Here is a 21999-nt window from a genome sequence, read left to right as displayed (position 1 = left end):
GCCACCTCTTCTCCCCTAGGTGTCCAGCAATTCAGTGATGACATCAAGCAGATGACTGGGCAGCGACCCAACCTGTACTGGCGGCTATGCTGGAAGCTGGTCAGCCCCTGCTTCCTTCTGGTAAGTATTGTGAACCCTAAATCTTTCTGACCCTGCCCTTGAACCCATCCCAATGTCTTTTTTGAGGGGGGTTTTTTTTTTTTTTCAAGACAGGGTTTCTCTGTAGTTCTGGCTGCCCTGGAACTCACTCTGTAGACCAGGCTGGCCTTGAACTCAGAAATTCGCCTGCCTCTGCCTCCCAAGTGCTGGGATTAAAGGTGTACACCACCATGCCCGGCCATCCCAATGTCTTGAGACCACTGAGAAGGATGCCAGAGAGCTCACCTGGCTCCATGCAGTAGTTAGCAGTGGCTTAGATACAGCTGATATGTGTAGCTACACAAGCCAGCTTACAGGCCTCTGCAGCCTGACCGATGGTCTTTCACTCAATCCAACCAGTATCTGTGGCCCGGGTGGACCTGCCTGGGAAGCCCTACAACACAGTCCTCTCGTCTCTGAATAAAATGACCCTTTCTTTTTTTAAGCTATCCCATCTCTGACTTCTCCCTGTTGACAAGCTCCCTTCTCAACATAAAAGAGCTGACCTTGATCTAAGGAGATGTGACAAAGTCTAACCTTGAAATTATGCTACCCAGTTCTTCCCACCAACTTCATGGAAGCATGATTTATATCATTTTAAGCCTAATTTTTAAACCCATCCTATAAGTAGCTAAAACATTGGCAGAAAAATAAAAGATGTTACTTCATGTTTCTCTGGGTCACTATGTTTCCATCTGGCTGCAGCAGACAAGTACACACAGCAGGCACGTTATTATGTGTCTTCTGCAGCAGATAACACTCCCAAACAAATGACCAGATTGAGGTCAATTTACATGTAAGAGTGTGGCTTTGGCAGATACAGTGCTTTCTAAGAAATGTGTCATTTATTGAAGCCAAAAACAAGTATGAGACAAGTGTGTGTGTCTAAGTGTGTTTTCCAAGATAATGTGTTTGGAGAGTAAACTTTGCTGACCCTGAGAAATATACACAACAGGTGAAGATTTGCACCCGGAAATAGATCTTAACCCACATCCACTAGACTTCCTATGTTTAGGAAGGACTGTCATGCTCAGATATAGAGAACATGTTCATGCCAATCATGTGCAAAGTACATGTAGTATGAGACACATGTTTAGGTGCATTGTATACACGCAAGCATAGAGTGTAAATACATAGTGAATGTATTGGTGCAATATAGGCACGAGTAGTCTGGTAGGCATACATGTGAGCACACTTATGTGTAGGTATGAAACGCATGTGTAGTTAGTTACACACCATGTGTGTAGATATTGGTGCCTCAGGAAGATGTTGTATTGCTTGGGACAGGCCCAAGAAGTCTGGCTGGGGTTGGCACTTGTGTTGTTAGGAGACCTTCTGCAAAAAGCTTGCTGATTTTCTGTTCTGTCTTCATACCTACCAGCAAAAGCTGCCTGACCTCTGTGCCCATTTATTTCAGTATGTGGTCGTGGTCAGCATTGTGACCTTCAGACCCCCCCACTATGGAGCCTACATCTTCCCAGACTGGGCCAATGCCCTGGGCTGGATCATTGCCACGTCCTCCATGGCTATGGTGCCCATTTATGCCACCTATAAGTTCTGCAGCCTGCCAGGGTCCTTCCGAGAGGTGGGTATCAAGGGGGTTCATCATTCTAATGGTTCAGATGGTGTCTCCATCCCTGGACCATACCAGCCAGCAGGAGGCTGGAGCTGGGATGATGGGATGATTTAATGGAAAGAAGGGTACATATGTGTATGCCACGTTTGTGTTTTGTGTGCTGGTGTCCACACATGTGTGTGTGTATGTGTGTACATCACATCTGCGACTATGAATGCCCATTTGTCTCTGTGTGCTTGAGTATGTCATTATCTGTATGAATTGCCTCTCTGCACCCATGTGTCTGTGTGATGCCAGTCTATACCCACATGTCCTGTTTGACCCCCTGGTTACTGTTCCTGAAAGAGATCAGAACTTCTGTGAATGGGATTGTGAGTAGACTGATTCCCAGATGCAATCCCATACCTGAGACCTAGGGACTCCATGAAGCAGTTTCATTGGCTTGTGCAGCAAATCCCATTGTACTTAGGGGGCCCAAGGACTCTACCTTGGAGCCATAGTGTCCCTTGGTGTTGGATACTGCAGCAGGTCCCTCCTCTCACAGGCTGGCACTCAGATGTTCCTCTGTCAGTCAGGCCAGACTATGTCTAGAACAGACATCAGAGTGTGTGGCCAGGCCACAGCCCCTCTGCTGCCAAACTCTTAGAAGGAATGAGGCTGCCACCATGTCCAAATGAGAATCAAGGACAACCCTGGCACCTGAAGTCTATTCTGGAGGCCAGGGTAACATCTGGGCTCCAAGAACAGATTAGTAGGAGGAAGCAATATTTCCTACAGGGGGCAAGTGACAGGCCCTGTGGGGCCTGCATGCATCCACTGAGGGCTAGAGACCTCAGCCAGCACTGCAAACTGTATATCCGAGTATCGATGGTTTGCTCTCAGGAAAGAACTTGAGGCTATAGCTCTTGAGTCAGACTCCTTCTGGGTAAGTCCTAGTTATTTAGGTAGATAGATAGATAGATAGATAGATAGATAGATAGATAGATAGAACATGATAATAGTGGGTGGTGGCTGGTCTGTGCCAACCTGAGCCCCATGCTATATCAACAACCCCGTTCTCTCTTAGAAACTGGCCTATGCCATCACACCTGAGAAAGACCGCCAGCTAGTGGACAGAGGGGAGGTGCGCCAATTCACGGTGAGTCTGACACCCTATTTAACCCTTTAAGAGAGGATTCAGAGAGGTGTGAATAGTATCCTCACCCTATTGCTGCTCTAACAGCCCCAGGAAGACCAAGAAGCTGTGTGCATAAAAGCATTTGCCACACAAGCAGATCTTTGGTGCTGGCCAGAGCCACCCAGAAGCCTGCGATTGTGGGCAGGGCAGCCAGCACGGAAAAGATCCATGAAGATGAGCAGTCATGGTGACACTGGCAGGAATGCCTGTATGAGGAGCCATGTGGGGACAAATGTGAGAGTCCCTAGGATCGAAGCGCTCTATTCTTGGAGACAAGAAAAGTACCATGAGACAGAGGGGCTGGAGAAGCTCCAGGAGCCAAGTGGGCTGTGGATCATAGGGGAAAGGCTGATGAAGGTCTGGAGTTAGACAGATGTCCATCGGTACCTGAGGGCAGAGAGGCCCAAATGAGTGAGTTCAGTCCAGCCTGGTCAGATGTCTATGTAGAAAGCAGGCAGGCTGGGGAAGCTCCAATGAGAATAGGGTCCCTCAAATCCCTGGTCTCACTCCTTTCCTCTCTCCTTTGAGAGCCATGTGAGTTCCTGTGTCACACAAGCAGGTGACAAGTGTGTGACCTATTGAGAGGCTTCTCCTCCCACCCACCCCCAACAATGCTTTTTAGTCTGAGGATCCCTTTTGTGATGGTGAATATAGCTTATGTGGAACCATCCCTCTCACCTCCTCAGTGGCCCTAAAATTTAGACTGTGTAGGCTGGAGGAACACCCTAGGGTATTCTGAATGTCGTCCTCAGTAGTAGTTTTCACAGAAGTTTATATATATATATATATATATATATATATATATATATATATATATTCTTTTCATGTTGGCCATGTCTCTGAAAGCTCCCAGACCCCTAGCCCTAAGGGCCTTTCACAGCTTTTAAAAATTAAAAACACAGTTTTTTAAATACTTTTTATTAGGTATTTTCCTCATTTACATTTCCAATGCTATCCCAAAAGTCCCCCATACCCTCTCACCCACTCCCCTACCCACCCACTCCCACTTTTTGGCCCTGGCGTTCCCCTGTACTGGGGCATATAAAGTTTGCAAGTCCAATGGGCCTCTCTTTCCAGTGATGGCCGACTAGGCCATCTTTTGATACATATGCAGCTAGAGTCAAGAGCTCTGGGGTACTGGTTAGTTCATAATGTTGTTCTACCTATAGGGTTGCAGATCCCTAATCCCGGTTCTTCAAAAACACAGTTTTTAAAATGCAGAATTTAAAAATTCCCCTCTGCACTGGGCAGTAGTGGTGCACACCTTTAATCCCAGCACTCAGGAGGCAGAGGCAGGCAGATCTCTATGAGTTTGAAGCCAGTCCTGTCTACAGAGCTAGTTCTAGGATGGCCAAGTCTACACAAAGAAACCTTTTCTTAAAACAAACAAACAAACAAGTCCAGCTGGTCCTTTGCTCTACTGATTTGCCTCTGGGCTCTAGAGTATATGTCTGGGTCCTTTGACACTCTTATCTACACTTAGATGTGTTTAAATTTGGGCTTCGGGGACACTGCTGCACAGTGGCTCTGGTCCCTGTCCGTACATCACCTGCTCCCTCCCTGCATTCCCGCTATTTATACTTTGGATGCTTTCTGATGCATCTCCCAGCCCATGCTTCTTACTGAATCAATGGGAACTTTCTTTGCCTTTATTGATCCACCGATTCGTTTTTAAGTCAATCAATGTGTCTTTCTTTGAGCCTGTACAGAGAATATTTTCCCTTTTGCCTGTCACAGTTTCTTCTTCTGAGGTCCATTTTGAGTCTTTTGTATCTTCTATGTCTCCTCTTAACTCTTTGAACAAGGAAGTCATCTGAGAATCTTTTTGTCAGTTGGGGTTCAATGTCAGATGACCAGTTTTTTTTTTTTTTTTTTTAAATCTTGCTTTTTGTGACTGGTAAAACCTAATCATAGCCAAAGCACATGGCTTTTTTCCCTTATTGCATCCTGGATATTTTTTTAACATCTGCATGTACATGTTGGAGTGGGAAGCAGTGCATGTATGTGTGTGTACATGCCTGTGTGATGCACGTGTGTCTGCATGCCTGTGGGGGCTGGAGGAATACCCTAAGAGTATTCTGGGTCCTGTCCTCGGTAGTGGTTTTTACAGAAATACAATGCCATCTACTTCATTTGAGACAGGGTCTCTCTTTAACCTGAAGCTCACTGAGTAGGCTAGGCTTGTTGATGCAAACCCCAGAGATCCATCTGGTACTCCCTCCCTAACATTAAGATTATACACACAAGCCACCATGATTTCCACACAAATTCCCTAGGGTTGAACTCAGGTCCTCATGTTATCAAAGCAACAACTTTACCAACTTGGCCCTCTCCAGGCCCCTATATATTGGATTTTTTTTAATTGGTTTTATTTTAAACAGAGTTTCACTATGTAACTCTAGCTAGTCTGGAGCTTACTATACAGACCAGGCTAGCCTCTGACTCACAGACACACTTGATTCTGCCTTCAGAGTGTTGGTATTTAAGGAATGTGCTACCACACCTGGCTGGATTTTTTTCAGTGCCTTTAAATGTTCTTGGTGCTCCTTGGATCTTTTTAGATCTATTGGGTGGGTCCCAAGAGGCATTGCCATAGATCTGTCTCTCTGTTGCAGTTTGAGTAAGGAGAGTTACCAACAGAGGCAGGCACTGTTTCAGCCCACAGGTCCCTTAGTGCCACTTCCCATACCCTGTTGCAAAACTGTCCTTTGGTGTCACAAATGCTGCTCAAGGCTCAGCCCAACTCTGCAACTATTCTCTTCTGTTCTGTCCTGCAAGTTAGGAACACAAGTGCCCTCGAATTCCAGAGAGTTCTCTGGGCTCTCACCCCACTCCGAAATCCAGAGGCCCTCAAAGCAGCAGGCTGGGTGACTGCCTCATTCATTCTTCTAGAGGTATCACTTGACCATGATCACCTGATGTTCAGTGTCTTGCAAACTTCATGGACACACATGGTGTTTACTCAGGGTTGTTTCAGATGGTAGAGTAAATTCAGCCTTGTTATTCCCCTTTGATCAGAAATATGGGTGTGCCTCTAGACCATCCATTTTGCCTGCTCAGTAATATTATATTATGTCAACAGCCCATAATTTGTCCCTGTCTCCCTAATTATATCCACTCCTCTAGTAGCTACATTTCAAGCCTCATTTTGTCCACTAAAACACACATCTCTAGACTCACACTGCCACTTTTTCTAGCACCCCACACATCTGTGTCATACTGCACCAGTTGCAACATCTCTGGTCCTGAACTCTGCACTCCAGGCTCTGGGTTCTAGGTTCCAGTTCTTGATGATCCTTGCTCAGAGCTATGTGTTCCCAGTCTTTGAAATGTAAGTTACCCTGCAGCCTTAATCATATGCTTCTATTGGTGACAAGGACAGAGCATGTAGGGCTGTCCTCATTGCTGTTGCAATTGGACAGTATTCTAGGTTCTGTCCCTCCTCTGTATACCTTCAACAAGAATTCTGCTTCTTCCCTGAGCCCCATGCCATCCTTGGCCAGTGCCTGTGGTGGCCTTATCTACAGACTGCTTTAGACTATGCCCACCCTAAGCCATGCTGTGGCATGTCTTAACCAGCAATGAAAAGCCCCAAAGAGCCACTTGTGAGGAAACCAAAGAGAGTCATGTGGAGACAATGGCTGTGGCCTCCAGACAATAGTATGAGTATTGTTTTGAAAACGTTTAGCAGCACAGATCTCACCAGTCAGTGCCAACAAATGCCTCGTGATCAGAAATAAGCAAGCAAGCAACAGAACAGCAAGCAAGCAACAGAACAGCAGGCTGCTGCTCTCTATCCCTGAGCTACCCAGGTGCTGCTCCTGACTTTTGTACCTGGATCACACCTGGCAAAGCAGGCTTCAGAATCCAGCACTCCTGGGGACGAACCTAAGAGAATTTCAACATGCAGAAGGACAGACACTTCTGGACCACTCACAAATCAGTAGGAGGACAATATGGAGCCAGTTCTGCATCTAAAGATGTTCTCAATATCTCAATTCAGCTACTGATCACAAATATGCTAGGCAGAAAGAACCCTGGCCTTCTAAGCACCTGGGCTCCACAAGGCTTGGTTATTTGTTGGTTCTGGTTTGTTTTGCTTTATTCTGCCTTTTTTTTTTTTTTTTTTGAGACAATCTTACTGTAGTCCAGGCTGGCCTCAAACCCATACCTGCTAGCCCTTTGAGATCATGATTACAGACATTAGCTGCTCTACCAAGTTTACAGGTCCCTTCTTCATCAAGGAATTCAAGTACTTAAAAGTTTCCACGAGGTCATTAGCCGTTGGTGCCCCTCAAGAGTGGTATCCATCATCGGTAACCTCCCCCATGGGCAAGTAGTGCCACCTGCTGAATCGATCCTTATTTCATCATAGAGTCGGTGGCCCATAAGCCGTGATTCTAAAGTCTGCTTCTCACTCGTAAATAAATGATGTTTTCTTTCCAGCTGCGCCACTGGCTGTTGGTGTAAAGTGGAAGGAGACAGCTGCCAACTGGGCCATCTCACAACAGAGGGGACAGGGAGATCACAAAGGAAACCAACGCATCAAGAAAGGAGGGCCACTTCCACTGTCCCCTTTTGCCATATGGAAAAATAATCCAAGCATGGGCTTCAATCTTTGACTGTTCACACACAATCCATGCCACAAAGAAGCCTCTGTCTGTGTGTGGCTGTAAAAACACACACCTCTATACAGTGAAGTCAACCATGTCCCTGTCCCTAGTGGGTGGGGAAACCCCTAGCTGGCACCCTGTCCCTGCAAGGCTGACTCCCCCATCTGTGGTCACTCTGGGAGAACAGGTCATACTGTCCCCTGCATTCTAGGAGAGGGACTTTGGTACCTGTATATACACTGTGCCAGAATCCTGTGCTCACGGTAGTTGCCTAGATCATTTCTTTTGCTTAAATTTACAGTGTCAAGTATCCTATTTTGCTGTTGGTAGAAAAGACAGTTAATACATGCCAAGTCCTTTCCTGGTGCTTGGCTCCGAGCAGACACCATGACCTTAGCATCCTGTTCACACATTACACACATGCAGGGTCTGTTCTGAGCCACGGAGGACAGGGAACTTGGTGCAGGTGACCAGAGGTTAGGGGTTTTTTTTCCCTTTATATCTGAGATAACTAAAATTCATGAATTCAGGTTGGGAGACAAGCCCTACTCCTGGCCCCTAGAAGGCCTGGTCAGCTTGCAGCCACTTTAGTATGGACTTGTAGACCCCTGAGAAAGTGTACTTCTCCTAGCCAGTGTGTCCCTGCCTCCTGGACACCTGCTCTTCACAGAGTTTCAATGCAACCTGAAGATCATATTCTTGGCCTGGAGCTATGCCTGGTCTTCGGGGAAAGACACCCACTCTTGGGTTTGATTTTTGACTGGCTCCTGTCATACCCATGGACATTATCCATGTTATAAATGGCTTTTTAAAACCATATTTATGTGTGAATCAAAATTATTCTCAAAATGTAAGGTGAGTTTGTTCAAATCCATTTGCTGAAGAGTCGTTAGCATAAGACGAAGGTATGCCAAAAATACCTGCCCCTGGAGAGCTGGCTCTAACCTCTGAAGTGAAAAGTGGAGGTCATGATTTTCCTTGAGCTAATAACTGTGAACTTTGGCCTAGCCTGTGTCCCATAGAAATGGCACCATGTGTCTGTCTGAGAGAGCCCGCCTTAGGTATTCTCTGCAAGTAGACATTGGCACGAGGATCTTGAATGTGCTACCAGGGTGGAAATGCAGGCCTGTTGGCTCTGAGACTGTAGTGTGGCTGAGAAGAATCAGGTTTACCATGTCCTCTCAGAGGAGTGGCTCCATGTATAAATCCAGGTGTTGTCAGCATCTGTTATTTATGTCTATAGCCAGTACCTTGTTGTGGGTCCTTATAAACAATAAAAGAAATATATGTTGGAATCAGGGTTATCCATGCTGCCATGTGTTTCTCGGCTCTGTTATCATGTACAACATCCAACTCACTGGCTCATACGTGGGGGAAGGGGTGGGTCCAGCTCCCCTAGAGAGAACTTTTTCTTTCATCCCAGTACTTCTCAGCCTGTGCCCTACCTCACTTTACATCCCCCATGCATCTCCACACTCACTTCTCCTGGACCTGGAACTCCCTCGTCAGTGTACTGACCCTGCCCCAGGTCCATATGCCTGTGATGTGTATGGCGCTCACTTTGTACTGCACTTTCTCATTTCAGGGCCCAATGCCCACCTATTCATCTTCCTCCAGCTCTCCTCTTCCCAACAGCATCCTATCTGCTCCCTCTACATCCAGACTCAGACTCTCAGCCCAACCACCACCATAGCTGACTGAGATCTCCTTCCAGAGACACACCCCAAGATCTTCTGAGTGGGCCTCTAGGTTTTCTATTCTACTTTATGATTGGTGGACATTGGTGAAACCAAACCATACTTAAAGGAAAGCTCCATGGGTCTACTGATACTTGGTTTAGTGCAGTGTTTCTCAACTTCCTAATACTGCAACCCTTTAATATAGTTCCTCATATTGTCGTGACCACCCCAACCATAAAATTATCTCATTGCTACTTCATAATTGTAATTTTGTTATTGTTATGAATCATAATGTAAATATCTGATAGTCAGGATATCTGATATATGACCCCTGTGAAAGGGTTGTTTGAACCCCCCAACAGGGTTATGACCCACAGGTTGAGAACTGCTGGTTTAGTGTAATATCCTTAGTGTGACCTATAATGAGTCATGTAGTCGTCAACACTGTGACAATGCAACAGTCTCCCTATGACCCATGATAGAATGGGACCCCATCCACATGATAGCCACTGCCAGGTCATAGCAACCTCACTTTCTTTCACAATCATTTCTGAAAAATGATTGGAGAGTCCACCAAGTCCACATAATGAGCAAAGGTCTCGCTGCCAGGGCCCACTGTCTATGAGTTCCAGGATGCTGGCCATAGCAACATTGTACAGTGATGTCACTATGCACTTTGTGCACCATGTCCCTAGTTCATCTTCCTATTGATTGCAGCTACTTTCTAGTGCAAGCCACTCTGCAGCTATACATACAGCTGTGCTTGCTCAGAGGTTTTGGGAGAGAGATGCACTAGCCAAAATCTGTGGCTCAGGACCTACACAGGGCTGGGGCTACTTGCCATTCCACCTTTCCCAGCCTCTAGCTTTCGACTGTTCATACTATGCCTTCCTTATACAGCACAAGAGGAGGAGAAGGCATGAGGGCTAAGTGGGAGTCAAAGCTCTCAGAGCTGAGTGCTATGGAGAAATACCTTGAAGAAACACTGGAACCCAATGCAGATGATGCCTCCAGTGAGACAACCACCACACCATGTTCCTAGAGCTATTAACTGCTCTCCAAAGCTTTACAGGCATCCAAACCTAGGAGGAGCTATGCAGAACATCAGCGGCTAGAGACTTGCCTAGTGCTCACTACATGTGATTCAGAAAATGTCCTAGGGAGCAGGGGCATGGGAGGTGTATTCCCTGAACACGTAAAGAGCTCTCACAAGTCAATAAAATGATGGTTCTTTGGCAAAAATCATGAGCGGGTACTGAGTCATTCATCTTTTCTTACCATAACACATACCTGAGCGACTCATCACGAGAAAGGGTTGTTTTCATTTGTGGTTTTGGAGATTCCCTGACCACGACTGGTTGGTCCTATTGGCTTGGGGCAGAGCAGCTTCAACCATCATGACAACAATGAGTAGCAAAGTGGATCCCTAATGGGATGGGACATGAAAGAGCGGAGTTATAAGCTCTTATAGCACTACAGTCTCCTTCAAGAGCATTTCCCCACTGACCTAGCCCCTCCACTAGGCTCTGCTTCCTAAAAAATCAACTACCTCCTAACAATGCCAAACTGGAGACCAAGCCTTTAGCACAGAGGTCCATTTGGGTATATTCTAAAACTGAACTTTAGTAAATTTACTCCAAAGGAAGGTGGCTAACTGGTCCTAATCTAGGGAAAGGGGCCTGTACTTACTCATTATCAAAGAACCATATGAAAACCCTAAAATGTCTGAGAACTTGTCTAGGTGGAACAAGATCACTGGTGCATTGTGGGTAGAAGCAGACATCAGTATGGTGGCTTGGGGAGGGTGTAACATTCTAGTTCTAGGTGCTGGCGGAGCCTTTCCCTGTGTGTAGGTTCACCTTCTCCATCAACTGTGGAACTCCTACCTTCTGTGGTGATGCTACACTAGCCTACACTGTGGACTGTCTCCAGGGCCTGCCCCAGGCCTAGCCCATCACCAAGCCAACATGACCTGACATCCCTTTGTGACCAGGATGAGTTGGACTTCACCTGAAACTGTGCTTGCTCCTAACTCCTTCCCTTCCTTACCCTATTAGCTTAACCCCCTTCTCATTTTCTCACAAGAGCTCCACCATGGAGTGAGGGCACATGAGTTCTGCCCAGGAATTTTCAGGAGTTCCAACCTCAGATATGTGTCCATCCAAGCCTCCAGTCTACCTCAGTGTGTCCATCAAGAATCACATGTCAAACCCAAGCCCCACAGTCTGTCATTTTGTACCCAACCCAACAGAGATCATGTGCCCAACCTGAGCACATCTACAATGTACCAGAGTACACACACACACACACACACACACACACACACACACACACACAGGGGGGGGGGGGCGGGGGGATGAGTGTCCATAAAAGTCCAAATTGGGTACAGCTGATGTTGAGTAACACATTCCACATTCCTGCTTGGTGTAAGGAAGAGCCTTTAGTGACTGACCTATGGGGTAGAGCAATAGGTTAAATGGCTCCTGCATATCTGAAGGCATCCTACTCCCTACTACTTATGAAGATGATTTTAAACACATTTTTTAAACTTATTGTCTATGTTCTCGTGCATTCAAATAAACACACCATACCATGCATCTTGGTGTCAGAGAACAACCTGAAGGAAATCATTCTCTCCTTCTACCATAAGAGTCTCAAGGATAGAATTCAGACCATCAGGATTGGTACCTCCACCTGCTTAGTCATCTTGCTTACCCCAAAGTGATTTAAACAGAAGATAGAGTTATCACAGATGTTGTTGTGAATTGTCCTAAAGCCAGTGTGACTGGAGTCCTTATGAGGAAGGAGAAAGACTCCATGATGTAAGGAAAGGATGTCATGGGACCAGACATGGAGGCAGAGATGTGCATTGGTATTTTGTCTGCATGTGTCTGTGTGAGTGTGTCAGATCCCCTGAAACTGGAGTACCATACAGTTGTGAGCTGCCGGGTGGATGCTAAGAATTGAACTCTGGTCCTCTGGAAGAGCAGCCAGTACTCGTAACTGCTGAGTCATGTCTCCAGCCCCATGTTTCATAACTTTTAACCGTATTTTATTAATATCCTTTGATATTCTCATATATGCATACAATGTGTAAGAGAACATACTCAACTCACACTCTTCCCAGATTAAACCCCAGCTCTCCAATCCTTCTCAACTTCCTCTGTGTGTGTGTGTGTGTGTGTGTGAGTGTGTGTGTGTGTGTTTGACAGTACAAATTCCATTTTGTACTGCCCATAAACTCATGTTCGTGGGGTCATCTACTGGAGTATGGTGGACCTACCAGGGATTTAAAAGAAAACTGACTCTTCTTCAAGAGATATCAACTGTCAGTAGCTTCTCAGTTAGGAGTGAGGACTTATGACCCCCTCACACCCATGCTGGAATACTGACTTAATCTTATATAGGTGTCTTAGTCAGGGTTTCTATTCCTGCACAAACATCATGACCAAGAAGCAAGTTGGGGAAGAAAGGGTTCATTCGGCTTACACTTCCATACTGCTGTTCATCACCAAAGGAAGTCAGGACTGGAACTCAAGCAGGTCAGAAAGCAGGAGCTGATGCAGAGGCCATGGAGGGATGTTCTTTACTGGCTTGCCTCCCCTGGCTTGCTCAGCCTGCTCTCTTATAGAACCCAAGACTACCAGGCCAGAGATGGTCCCACCTACATGGGGCCTTTCCCCCTTGATCACTAATTGAGAAAATGCCCCACAGCCAGATCTCATGGAGGCATTTCCTCAACTGAAACTCCTTTCTCTGTGATAACTCCAGCTGTGTCAAGTTGACACAAAACTAGCCAGTACAACTGACCCCTTGTCAACTTGACACACAAACACATCACTAGTAAGTCTCAACCCTTACATTCTTATTCATCCCCAAGGTCTAAATAACTTTAAAAGTCCCATAGTCTTTACAAATTCTTAAAATTTCAATCTCTCTTTAAAATATCCATCTCTTTTAAAATCCAAAGTCTTTTTACAATTAAAAGTCTCTTAACTGTGGGCTCCACTAAAACAGTTTCTTCCTTCAAGAGGGAAAATATCAGGGCACAGTCACAATCAAAGCAAAAATCAATCTCCAACCGTCCAACATCTGGGATCCAACTCACGATCTTCTGGGCTCCTCCGAGGGCTTGGGTCACTTCTCCAGCCATGCCCTTTGTAGCACACATGTTGTCCTCTGGGCTCCAGATGCCTGTACTCCACTGCTGCTGCTGCTCTTGGTGGTCATCTCATGGTACTGGCATCTCCAAAACGCTGAATGACCCCTTCAGTCCTGGGCCTTCAATTACAACTGAGGCTGCACCTTCACCAATGGCCTTCCATGGCCTCTCACAGTGCCGAGCTTCAGCTGCTCTGTGTGACCCTTTCATGCCTTCAAAACCAGTACCATCTGGGTGACCCTTACACATTACCAAGTCCCGCTGCAGAAGGAGTACAACCTTGGCTATCTCTGGAACACAGCCTCTTTGTGCTTTCAGAAAACAATTCCCAGAAGATGTCACCTCAACGATGCTGGTCTCTTCTTAATCACAGCTAATTTCTTAGCTCCAGCTAACCAGCATCAATAGTCCCAGTAATGCAAAGTTTTTGCTTTAGTAGTTCTGGTATCTTGTTAATCACAGCTAATTCTTCAGCCCCAGCTAACCAGAACTACAGAAGCTTCACAATCAAAACAGCAATGGCCCTGAAAAGAGTCTTTAATTTTCCCTCTGAAATTTCACAAACCAAATCTCCATCTTCTGCACTGTTCTCAACATTATCTTCCAAGCTCCTACACAACATCTGACAGAGCTCTTAACAACGAATGGATCTTCAAGCCCAACGTTCCAAAGTCCTTCCACAGTCCTCCCCAAAACATGGTCAGGTTGTCACAGGAATACCCCACTCTGCTGGTACCAATTTGTCTTAGTCAGGGTTTCTATTCCTGCACAAACATCATGACCAAGAAGCAAGTTGGGGAAGAAAGGGTTCATTCGGCTTACACTTCCATACTGCTGTTCATCACCAAAGGAAGTCAGGACTGGAACTCAAGCAGGTCAGAAAGCAGGAGCTGATGCAGAGGCCATGGAGGGATGTTCTTTACTGGCTTGCCTCCCCTGGCTTGCTCAGCCTGCTCTCTTATAGAACCCAAGACTACCAGGCCAGAGATGGTCCCACCTACATGGGGCCTTTCCCCCTTGATCACTAATTGAGAAAATGCCCCACAGCCAGATCTCATGGAGGCATTTCCTCAACTGAAACTCCTTTCTCTGTGATAACTCCAGCTGTGTCAAGTTGACACAAAACTAGCCAGTACAATAGGCAACTACACTACTGTGGATTTATGAATGCAGTAGTCATGACAAGTGTAGAAAATACTGTTCTGCTCTGATGCTTTCCAACCTCTGGCTGCCCTTCCATGATGGTCCCTGGGCATTATTAGTAGAGGGCATGTTATAGGTGTCACATTCATGGCTAGTCAGCCTGCATATAGTTTTTCTCAGCATTTTGAAAAATTCTTAGTTTCTACATTAGCAGTTATAAACTTCACAAAGAAACTGTTCTAATGTTTAAAAGCTATAGTTCTTTGTTTAGAGGTGATACTCCACAAAATTACCCCCCTTGCATGTTAATATATTCATTGATAATGCTATTGTTCCAGCCTTGTTTATGCAGCCATTTCTATGAGAGTGTTTTAGTTTTTGATTTTGTTTTGCAGAAGACTTTCTTGAATTCTGGATTTTAGAGTCTTTCTACCCCATCTTCCCTGTTCCCTGAGCCATAGCCAACCATGATGTAGATGTATCCATCGGAGCTCCCCACAACCCATTGATCTCTGCATGTGTACATGTGTGGTTTTCTGTGATGGTCTCCACTTGCATTGGACATAGTACTACTGGAAGATCCAGCAATACCTCTCCTGGGCATATACCCAGAAGATGTTCCAACTTGTAATAAGGACACATGCTACACTATGTTCATAGTAGCTTTATTTATAATAGCCAGAAGCTGGAAAGAACCCAGATGACTCTCAACAGAAGAATGGATGCAGAAAATGTGGTATATTTACACAATGGAGTACTACTCAGCTATTAAAAACAATGAATTTATGAAATTCTTAGGGAAATGGATGTGTCTGGAGGATATCATCCTGAGTGAGTTAACCCAATCACAAAAGAAGTCACTTGATATGCACTCACTGATAAGTGGATATTAGCCCAGAAATTTAGAATACTCAAGATACAATTTGCAAAACACATGAAACTCAAGAAGAAGGAAGACCAAAGTGTGGGTACTTCGTTCCTTCTTAGAATGGGGAACAAAATACCCATGAAAGGAGTTGCAGAGACAAAGTTTGGAGCAGAGCCTGAAGTAATGACCATCCACAGACTGCCCCACTTGGGGATCCACCCCATAAACAACCACCAAACCCAGATACTAGGCAGATGCCAATTAGAGGCTGCTGACAGGAGCCCGATATAGCTGTCTCCTGCAAGGTTCTGCCAGTGCCTGGCAAATACAGAAGTGGATGCTCAGTCATCCATTGGATGAAGCACAAGGTCTCCAGTGAAGGAGCCAGAGAAATACCCAGGGAGCTGAAGGGGACTGAAGCCCCATAGAAGGAACATCAATATGAACTAACCAGTACCCTCAGAGCTCCTTGGAACTATACCATTAATAATAATAAAAAAAACACATAGTGGGACTCATGGCTCCAGCTGCATATGTAGCAGAGGATGGTCTAGTTGGTTATCAATAGGAGGAGAGGCCCTTGGTCCTGTGAAGGCTCTATGTCCCAGTATAGGGGAATGCCAGAACCAGAAATGGGAGTGGGTGGGTTGGGGAGTAGAGGGAGGGAGAAGAGGATAGGGGATCTTCGGAGGGGAAACTAGGAAAGGGGATAACATTTGAAATGTAAATAAAGAAAACATCTAATAAAAAAAGCAAAAGCAAAAGCAAAAACAAAAACAAAAAAATAAACAAAAATAAATAAATAAATCTTGGTTTTGGATCTGGGAAAAAAGAGAAGCTCTTTGATGAGAGGTGGTAGATACACTTCTCTGTAGTTATAAGGATAAAATTTAGACTGTAGTAAGGAGTTGTGCTGATCTAGCAAAATAGCAGTAGTAATGGTTTATTTTCTAAACTCCATGACTTCACTATCACAGGGAAGATGGCTAGGCTTCCAGTACCAGACATGATCTCCTTCCTGCTGAATAGACCTCAAGTCGAATTAGACAGCTGTTGGCTGCCACCAACATGTGAGTGTCACCTCTTTTTTGTAATTTTATTTATTCTTTGATAGTATAATATGATTATATCATTTCCCTCCCTACTCCCAGTCTTCCAATGCATTCCTCTTTGCTCTCAAGAGTGAAACTTCTTGCACCTTTATGCATATCTTGCCAGGTTGGTAATTGTCACGGTTCATGGGTGTTACAGGTGAATAGGGCTGTTTAACTGTTTCCCTCCCAGGCAGTTTGTACAATCTTTTTTGGAACCATGAAAGCTAGAACTGCAGCAAAGAACTTTTTTGGGGGGGTCAGATCCAACTCAAGTCTTTTGAGTCATGATTCCCAAGTGTGCGATGTCTTCAGCAGTAGGAACCTCCTGCCCTCAACCCCTAAGAGGCAACCAAGGACTACATCAACATTCTATATTGTTTGGGGAGTTACATAGATTATCCTAACCAACCCTTCAAATGGAGATTTCTCATGCCTGGCACTGGGGTTTTTGTTAGTTTGTGGTCCTTGTGGGGAGCATTGCCAATCCACATGACTTAGCTTCCTTTAGAGAGTGTGTTTGTGTGTGTGTGTGTAATTTTAGGTAAATATATAATATTTTGATTCCTTGAGGCTTTATTAAACAACCTTAGTGTTATTTGTCCCTTATCCTGCAATCTTCTACTGTACTGACCTCCTTTATTCCTCCCAGTTGAGACCCTCTCTATTATTCCATTTCCTATGCCATATCATTTGTATTCTTCAATTCCCATCCTAAGGCCTCTCACTTATGCCCACTTTATGAAACTCCTGACTGACTGGAGAAAGAACCTCCTTTTTAGTTGTCCATGCGGAGTGGTCAGCTTTAAAACCGTATACACACAAGAAACAAAATCAGTCTCAGTAGTGTGTGTGTGTGTGTGTGTGTGTGTGTGTGTGTGTGTGTAACAAATCTAACCAGTGAGAAGCAGTCTATCAGCTTCACAGTGCATATCATGAAAAGGATTCCAGAGAGAGTAACTGGGAGGGGCTGGAGGAGAGAGTAGAGCAGGGGAAATGATGCAATTCTATTTCAATTAAAGTGTTTAAAAAGAAAAAAATTTGAGAAAGAGATTCAAAACGGGTCTAAGGACTTCACTTATCCGTAAGTACAGAAATTGGAATTATTTAGAAGGAAATTGGATACTATGCCCATTTAGCAAAGTAATATTTAGTAGATTCAACCCCTGGAGCCTATCAACTCCGAAAACATGGGTTGTTGGCCAGATTTAAAATACCAGGCATACACTTTATCCTGTGGAGTGGGCCCTAAATCCAGTCATAGAGTGATTAGTTAGTACCATAAGAGTGTGTGACTGTTGCATGCATGCATCTCCATAACCAGTGCCACTGTTGCATTCATGGGCATCTCTCATCACTCTATACCATAACACTGTGCCACTATTAAATTCATGCATCTCTTGTCACTCTGTACCATAACACTATGACACTGTAGCATTCATGGACATCGTTTGTCACTCTGATCAATATTGTAGCTTACAAGTTCTCAGATGTGTAAGACTATTGATGACTTCTCTTTCCCAGCAGCCTTCATGGCACCTTTCAGTGCTATGAAAGCTAACCAGTAGAGCAGAAGTTCCCTCATCAGCATCAATTTGATTTTCCCATGACCTGTGACCAGTATGTATAGTATCTTTAGCAATAAGGGCTTACCAGTTCTGATGGGTAGACAAGAGAGTGGCAATAGCCTGTACTATTTTGGGTAGCTCCTGAAAATTCCTAATCAACAAGTTGAGGGGAAGAAGACCACAGCTGACACTGGGTTTCGGTTAGCAACCTATCATTGTGATAACATATATCTTTTAGTAGTCAATCATTTTACACCCAATTACTGGACTTATGGTGTAGTTCATTTTTCTTAATGTTGCTAATGTTATCTATCTATCTATCTATCTATCTATCTATCTATCTATCTATCTATCTATTTATTCATATCCCAAATACTGCCTCCTCCAGGTCCTCCCTTGCAAAGCTCCTCCCCCATACTCCTTCTCCTTTGCCTCTGATAAGGTATTCCCCCAACCTGGGTGCATCAAGTCTCTGCAGGATTAGCACATCCTGTCCTACTGAGGCCAGACAAGGTAGCCCTCTGCTACATATGTGCTGGGGGGTGGGGTTCAGATAAGTCCATGTATGCTCTTTGATTGATGGCTCAGTTTCTAGAAGCTCCCAAGGATCCAAGTTGGTTGACACTGTTAGTCTTTCTGTGGGGTTGCCATTTCCTTGAGGGCCTTCAATCCTTTCCCTAATTCTTCCAAAGAGGTTGCCAATCTCTGCCCAATGTTTGTCTGTGGGTATCTGCATCTGTCTCAGTCATCTGTGAGAAACAATGGGAGTTTTTTCAAATTTTTCAAGTCTCCAAGATCTCCATGTTAAGTACACATGTAGAAGAACCATCACAGAAGCTCCCAGGAAGTCCCAGGGTGTGGGTTTATAGGTGCTGAAGAAATCAAGTCACCAGAATGAGAATCTGGGACCTGAGGGTGCAAAGCCATATGGTACTTGTCCAGCTTCACACTCCTTGTCCTATGCCACCCACTTGGTCCCTCCATTTGAAAAGAAAAAATGTTTTTTCCAACCCCATCCACCACTCTCCAACCTCAACCTCAGCCCAGGTTCCTTTAGCTATCACTCCTAGGAGTCAGACTGACCCAGGCTTCTAGGATCTGACCCATGGTCCATACTCCTTGAACCCACCATTCTCCTCAGGCTCTCCAGCTGGTGTTATTTTGCATGATGCTTGCCCTTCCTCTTCCTTCCAAGTTTGGCTGGGAGCAGATGCTGACTTGTTTTCATTCATTTACAATGGTGTCTTGAATAGGCCTGTCACACAACAGATAATGATACTGAATATGTTCATATATGTATGGGGAATTGTAAGTGGGTGAGTAGCTAGATGGATGGATGGATGGATGGATGGATGGATGGATGGATGGATGGTAGGGTGGATGGATATGTGGATGGATAGGTGGGTAAGTAGGTGGATGGATGAGGGAATGTGGTGGTATGATGAGTAGATAGGTAGATAAGTGGGTGAGTAGATATGTGGATGGGTGGGTAGATTGGTAAGATTGGATCAAGGATAAATGAGTTGGGTTGATAGGTGGGTGAATATGTAGATGGATGGGTGTATAGATTGATGGGTATATGGATAGACCAGTGTATAGATGGATGGGTGGGTGAATAGGTGGTCTTTATAACATCCACAAGTCTGGTCTAATCCATTACTCCTGTAGGACTGGACATGTGGATGCCATATTTGGCATTTGTTCTCTAAAGAGAGCCTGGACTATCGTTTTAATTTTGAGATAGATGAAGCAGAATTCTCTTCTTGCAGTAACTGGGTGCTGAGGCTGAGCTCTCAGAGGGGAGGGCCACTGTACTGCTTTTTTTATGCTCAGTAGGACCTTACCACCCCCTCTGCTCTTTACCATTGGATTTGAGCTCTTTGCTGACTGACCTTTAGACACAAAGTCTGAGTATTCAAGCCCAGAAAAGCCACGTGATTCCTCTGAGAGAAGCATTTTAATAAAGGCTCTGCAACAGTGAAATACCTGGCTTAAAGGGTAAACAGATTCCTGTTTGGCTTTTTTCCCTGTGATCCTCCTTCAGTCTCTGTAGATTTGTCTGACTGGCCCTGCCCAAAGGTCACAGCATCTACCTACTCCCTGATTACTGACTGCAGAAAACTGGTTCCATCTTTGAAAAAAGGGGTAATTAGCAAATCTTGTTTGTGTTCCTCGTCCTTCGGAGAACACAGGATACCTGACCTCAGTTGGGCCCATTTGCTTTCCCTCTTCCCAGGGTACCAGGTCATAATCACAGCCAATCTCACACTGTGGCTATGATACCCAACTGATTCTCAGTGTTTGGGGGTTTAAAAGCCTCAGGCTTTCCCAGAAGACCCTACACCAAGTTATCAGGGAGTCAGAAAAATAGAAAATGGACCCCCTGCCTTCTGTAACCTGTTTCTTACTGGCCAGGGGTGGGTAGGGCCAGGGCCCAACCTGTAGCTTCCTACTGTGACACAAGTCACACAGAAAACAGTTCAGAGGTCATTACACAAGATGCAAATGTCAGGTTGTATTGATAGTGGGATGGGTCCTCCTGTGGACCCTTGTGGGTGGCAGAGTGATGAAGAGAGAGTCTGCCTAAAAATTTCACAGTGCCAAAATAAGATTCAAAGTTTGGAGGCCCTCACCCAGAAGGGGTGACCAGCTAGCTATTCCAGTCTTCCCAGGCTTCAGGAGTCATTTCCATCCTTAGCATCAATGCCCTGAGTTCAGAAGTACTGAGGTCTCAGAGAGGGAAGTTTTATAAGCCATGGAGCCCCAAGTGTAGGGGTGGCAGCGTTAGGCTGTGGATCTTCTGGGTGTCCCAGCATTCAGTAAACAAAGTGTGAACCAAACTTCCAGAAGCTGTACTTTCCACCAAGCTTTCTGCCAGCAGAACCACCCCTCTTCCCAAGGCTCAGGGATTGTTGTAGAACAAGGAGCAGAAACAGTGTAAGAACCAGAGGCAGTGCATGATTACATGGAAACACTGTCTTCTAGACACAGAAAGACAACTGAACATATGAACTCACAGTAGTTGTGACTGTGTATAGGACCTGAGCAAATCCAAGCCAGAACAAATCCAGGTATTAAAAAGGGATCTGGAAGCCAGGCAGTGGTGGTGCACGCCTTTAATCCCAGCACTCATGAGGCAGAGGCAGGCAGATTTCTGAGTTCGAGGCCAGCCTGGTCTACAAAGTGAGTTCCAGGACAGCCAGGGCTATACAGAGAAACCCTGCCTCAAAAAAACAAACAAACAAAAAAAAAAAAGGCGGGGGGGGGGACCTGGACAGGCCATCCTTGTAAGGCACTAGCCCAGGTGGTCCTTGATGTGTTACTAGCACTGTGGGACTACTGACAATTGTTAGCTGCTGAGAAGGGAAGAGAGAGTTTTCTCTAAGAGTTTTCTACTCCTTGGTAGGTTGACCACACTCCAGAGGAAGGACATATATCTGAGAATACTTGGGAAGCACAAGTTGGTTTTGATGGTTATTTTGAAATAGACACAAATCTGGATGGATGGAAAGAGTTGGAGTAGGAGTGAATATAATCAAAACCCATTATATGAAATCTCCAAATAGCTAATAAGTGAAAAGCAAAGACACAGCATATGTATTCCACAGGATCTCATACCAAGTTCAGGCTCACCCCCATGCTTCTGCTCTTTCCTGTCTTGCTTTGAAGGGCTAAAATAATAGAGGATAAATCACCATGCTTTGAAAAAGTATACCCCAAGCCTCTGGGTGGGCACAGCATGTCCTGGAGACCCAATCCCTTAGAGCTGTTAGCCCAGGAGGTCCCCAAGATGGGTGTCAAACACCAGAGGAGAATGGTATGCAAGAAAAAAAAATCCGCAAACTGCACTTGCTTTAAAATGCTGTTCTCCTGAGCAAATGCAAAAGATTTCACTCATAACTAAACTTCATACACAGAATCAATGTTGAATGTATTTAACGCCAAGGATGTTTGTCTAGAATTTAAATAATTTTACTTATTCCA

At 45.0% G+C, this 21999-nt stretch overlaps 1 protein-coding gene across 1 annotated transcript in view; it reads left to right on the top strand.

The window, feature by feature from the left end:
• Window positions 1-8758, top strand: part of Slc6a3 (solute carrier family 6 member 3) — a 39441-nt gene extending 30683 nt beyond the window's left edge. The window contains exons 12-15 of the mRNA XM_021180149.2: window positions 20-120; window positions 1556-1723; window positions 2781-2852; window positions 7338-8758. Of these exons, the coding sequence (XP_021035808.1) occupies window positions 20-120; window positions 1556-1723; window positions 2781-2852; window positions 7338-7361 (365 nt within the window). The 3' untranslated portion in view covers window positions 7362-8758. The remainder of the gene's footprint in view (window positions 1-19; window positions 121-1555; window positions 1724-2780; window positions 2853-7337) is intronic.
• Window positions 8759-21999: the final 13241 nt, after the last annotated feature.

The sequence above is a fragment of the Mus caroli genome, unplaced genomic scaffold (genome assembly GCF_978045245.1).
Source record: "Mus caroli unplaced genomic scaffold, Mus_caroli_1 scaffold_15, whole genome shotgun sequence".
In the NCBI taxonomy this organism is placed as follows: Eukaryota; Metazoa; Chordata; class Mammalia; order Rodentia; family Muridae; genus Mus; species Mus caroli.
This window is presented reverse-complemented; position numbering and strand designations above follow the sequence as displayed.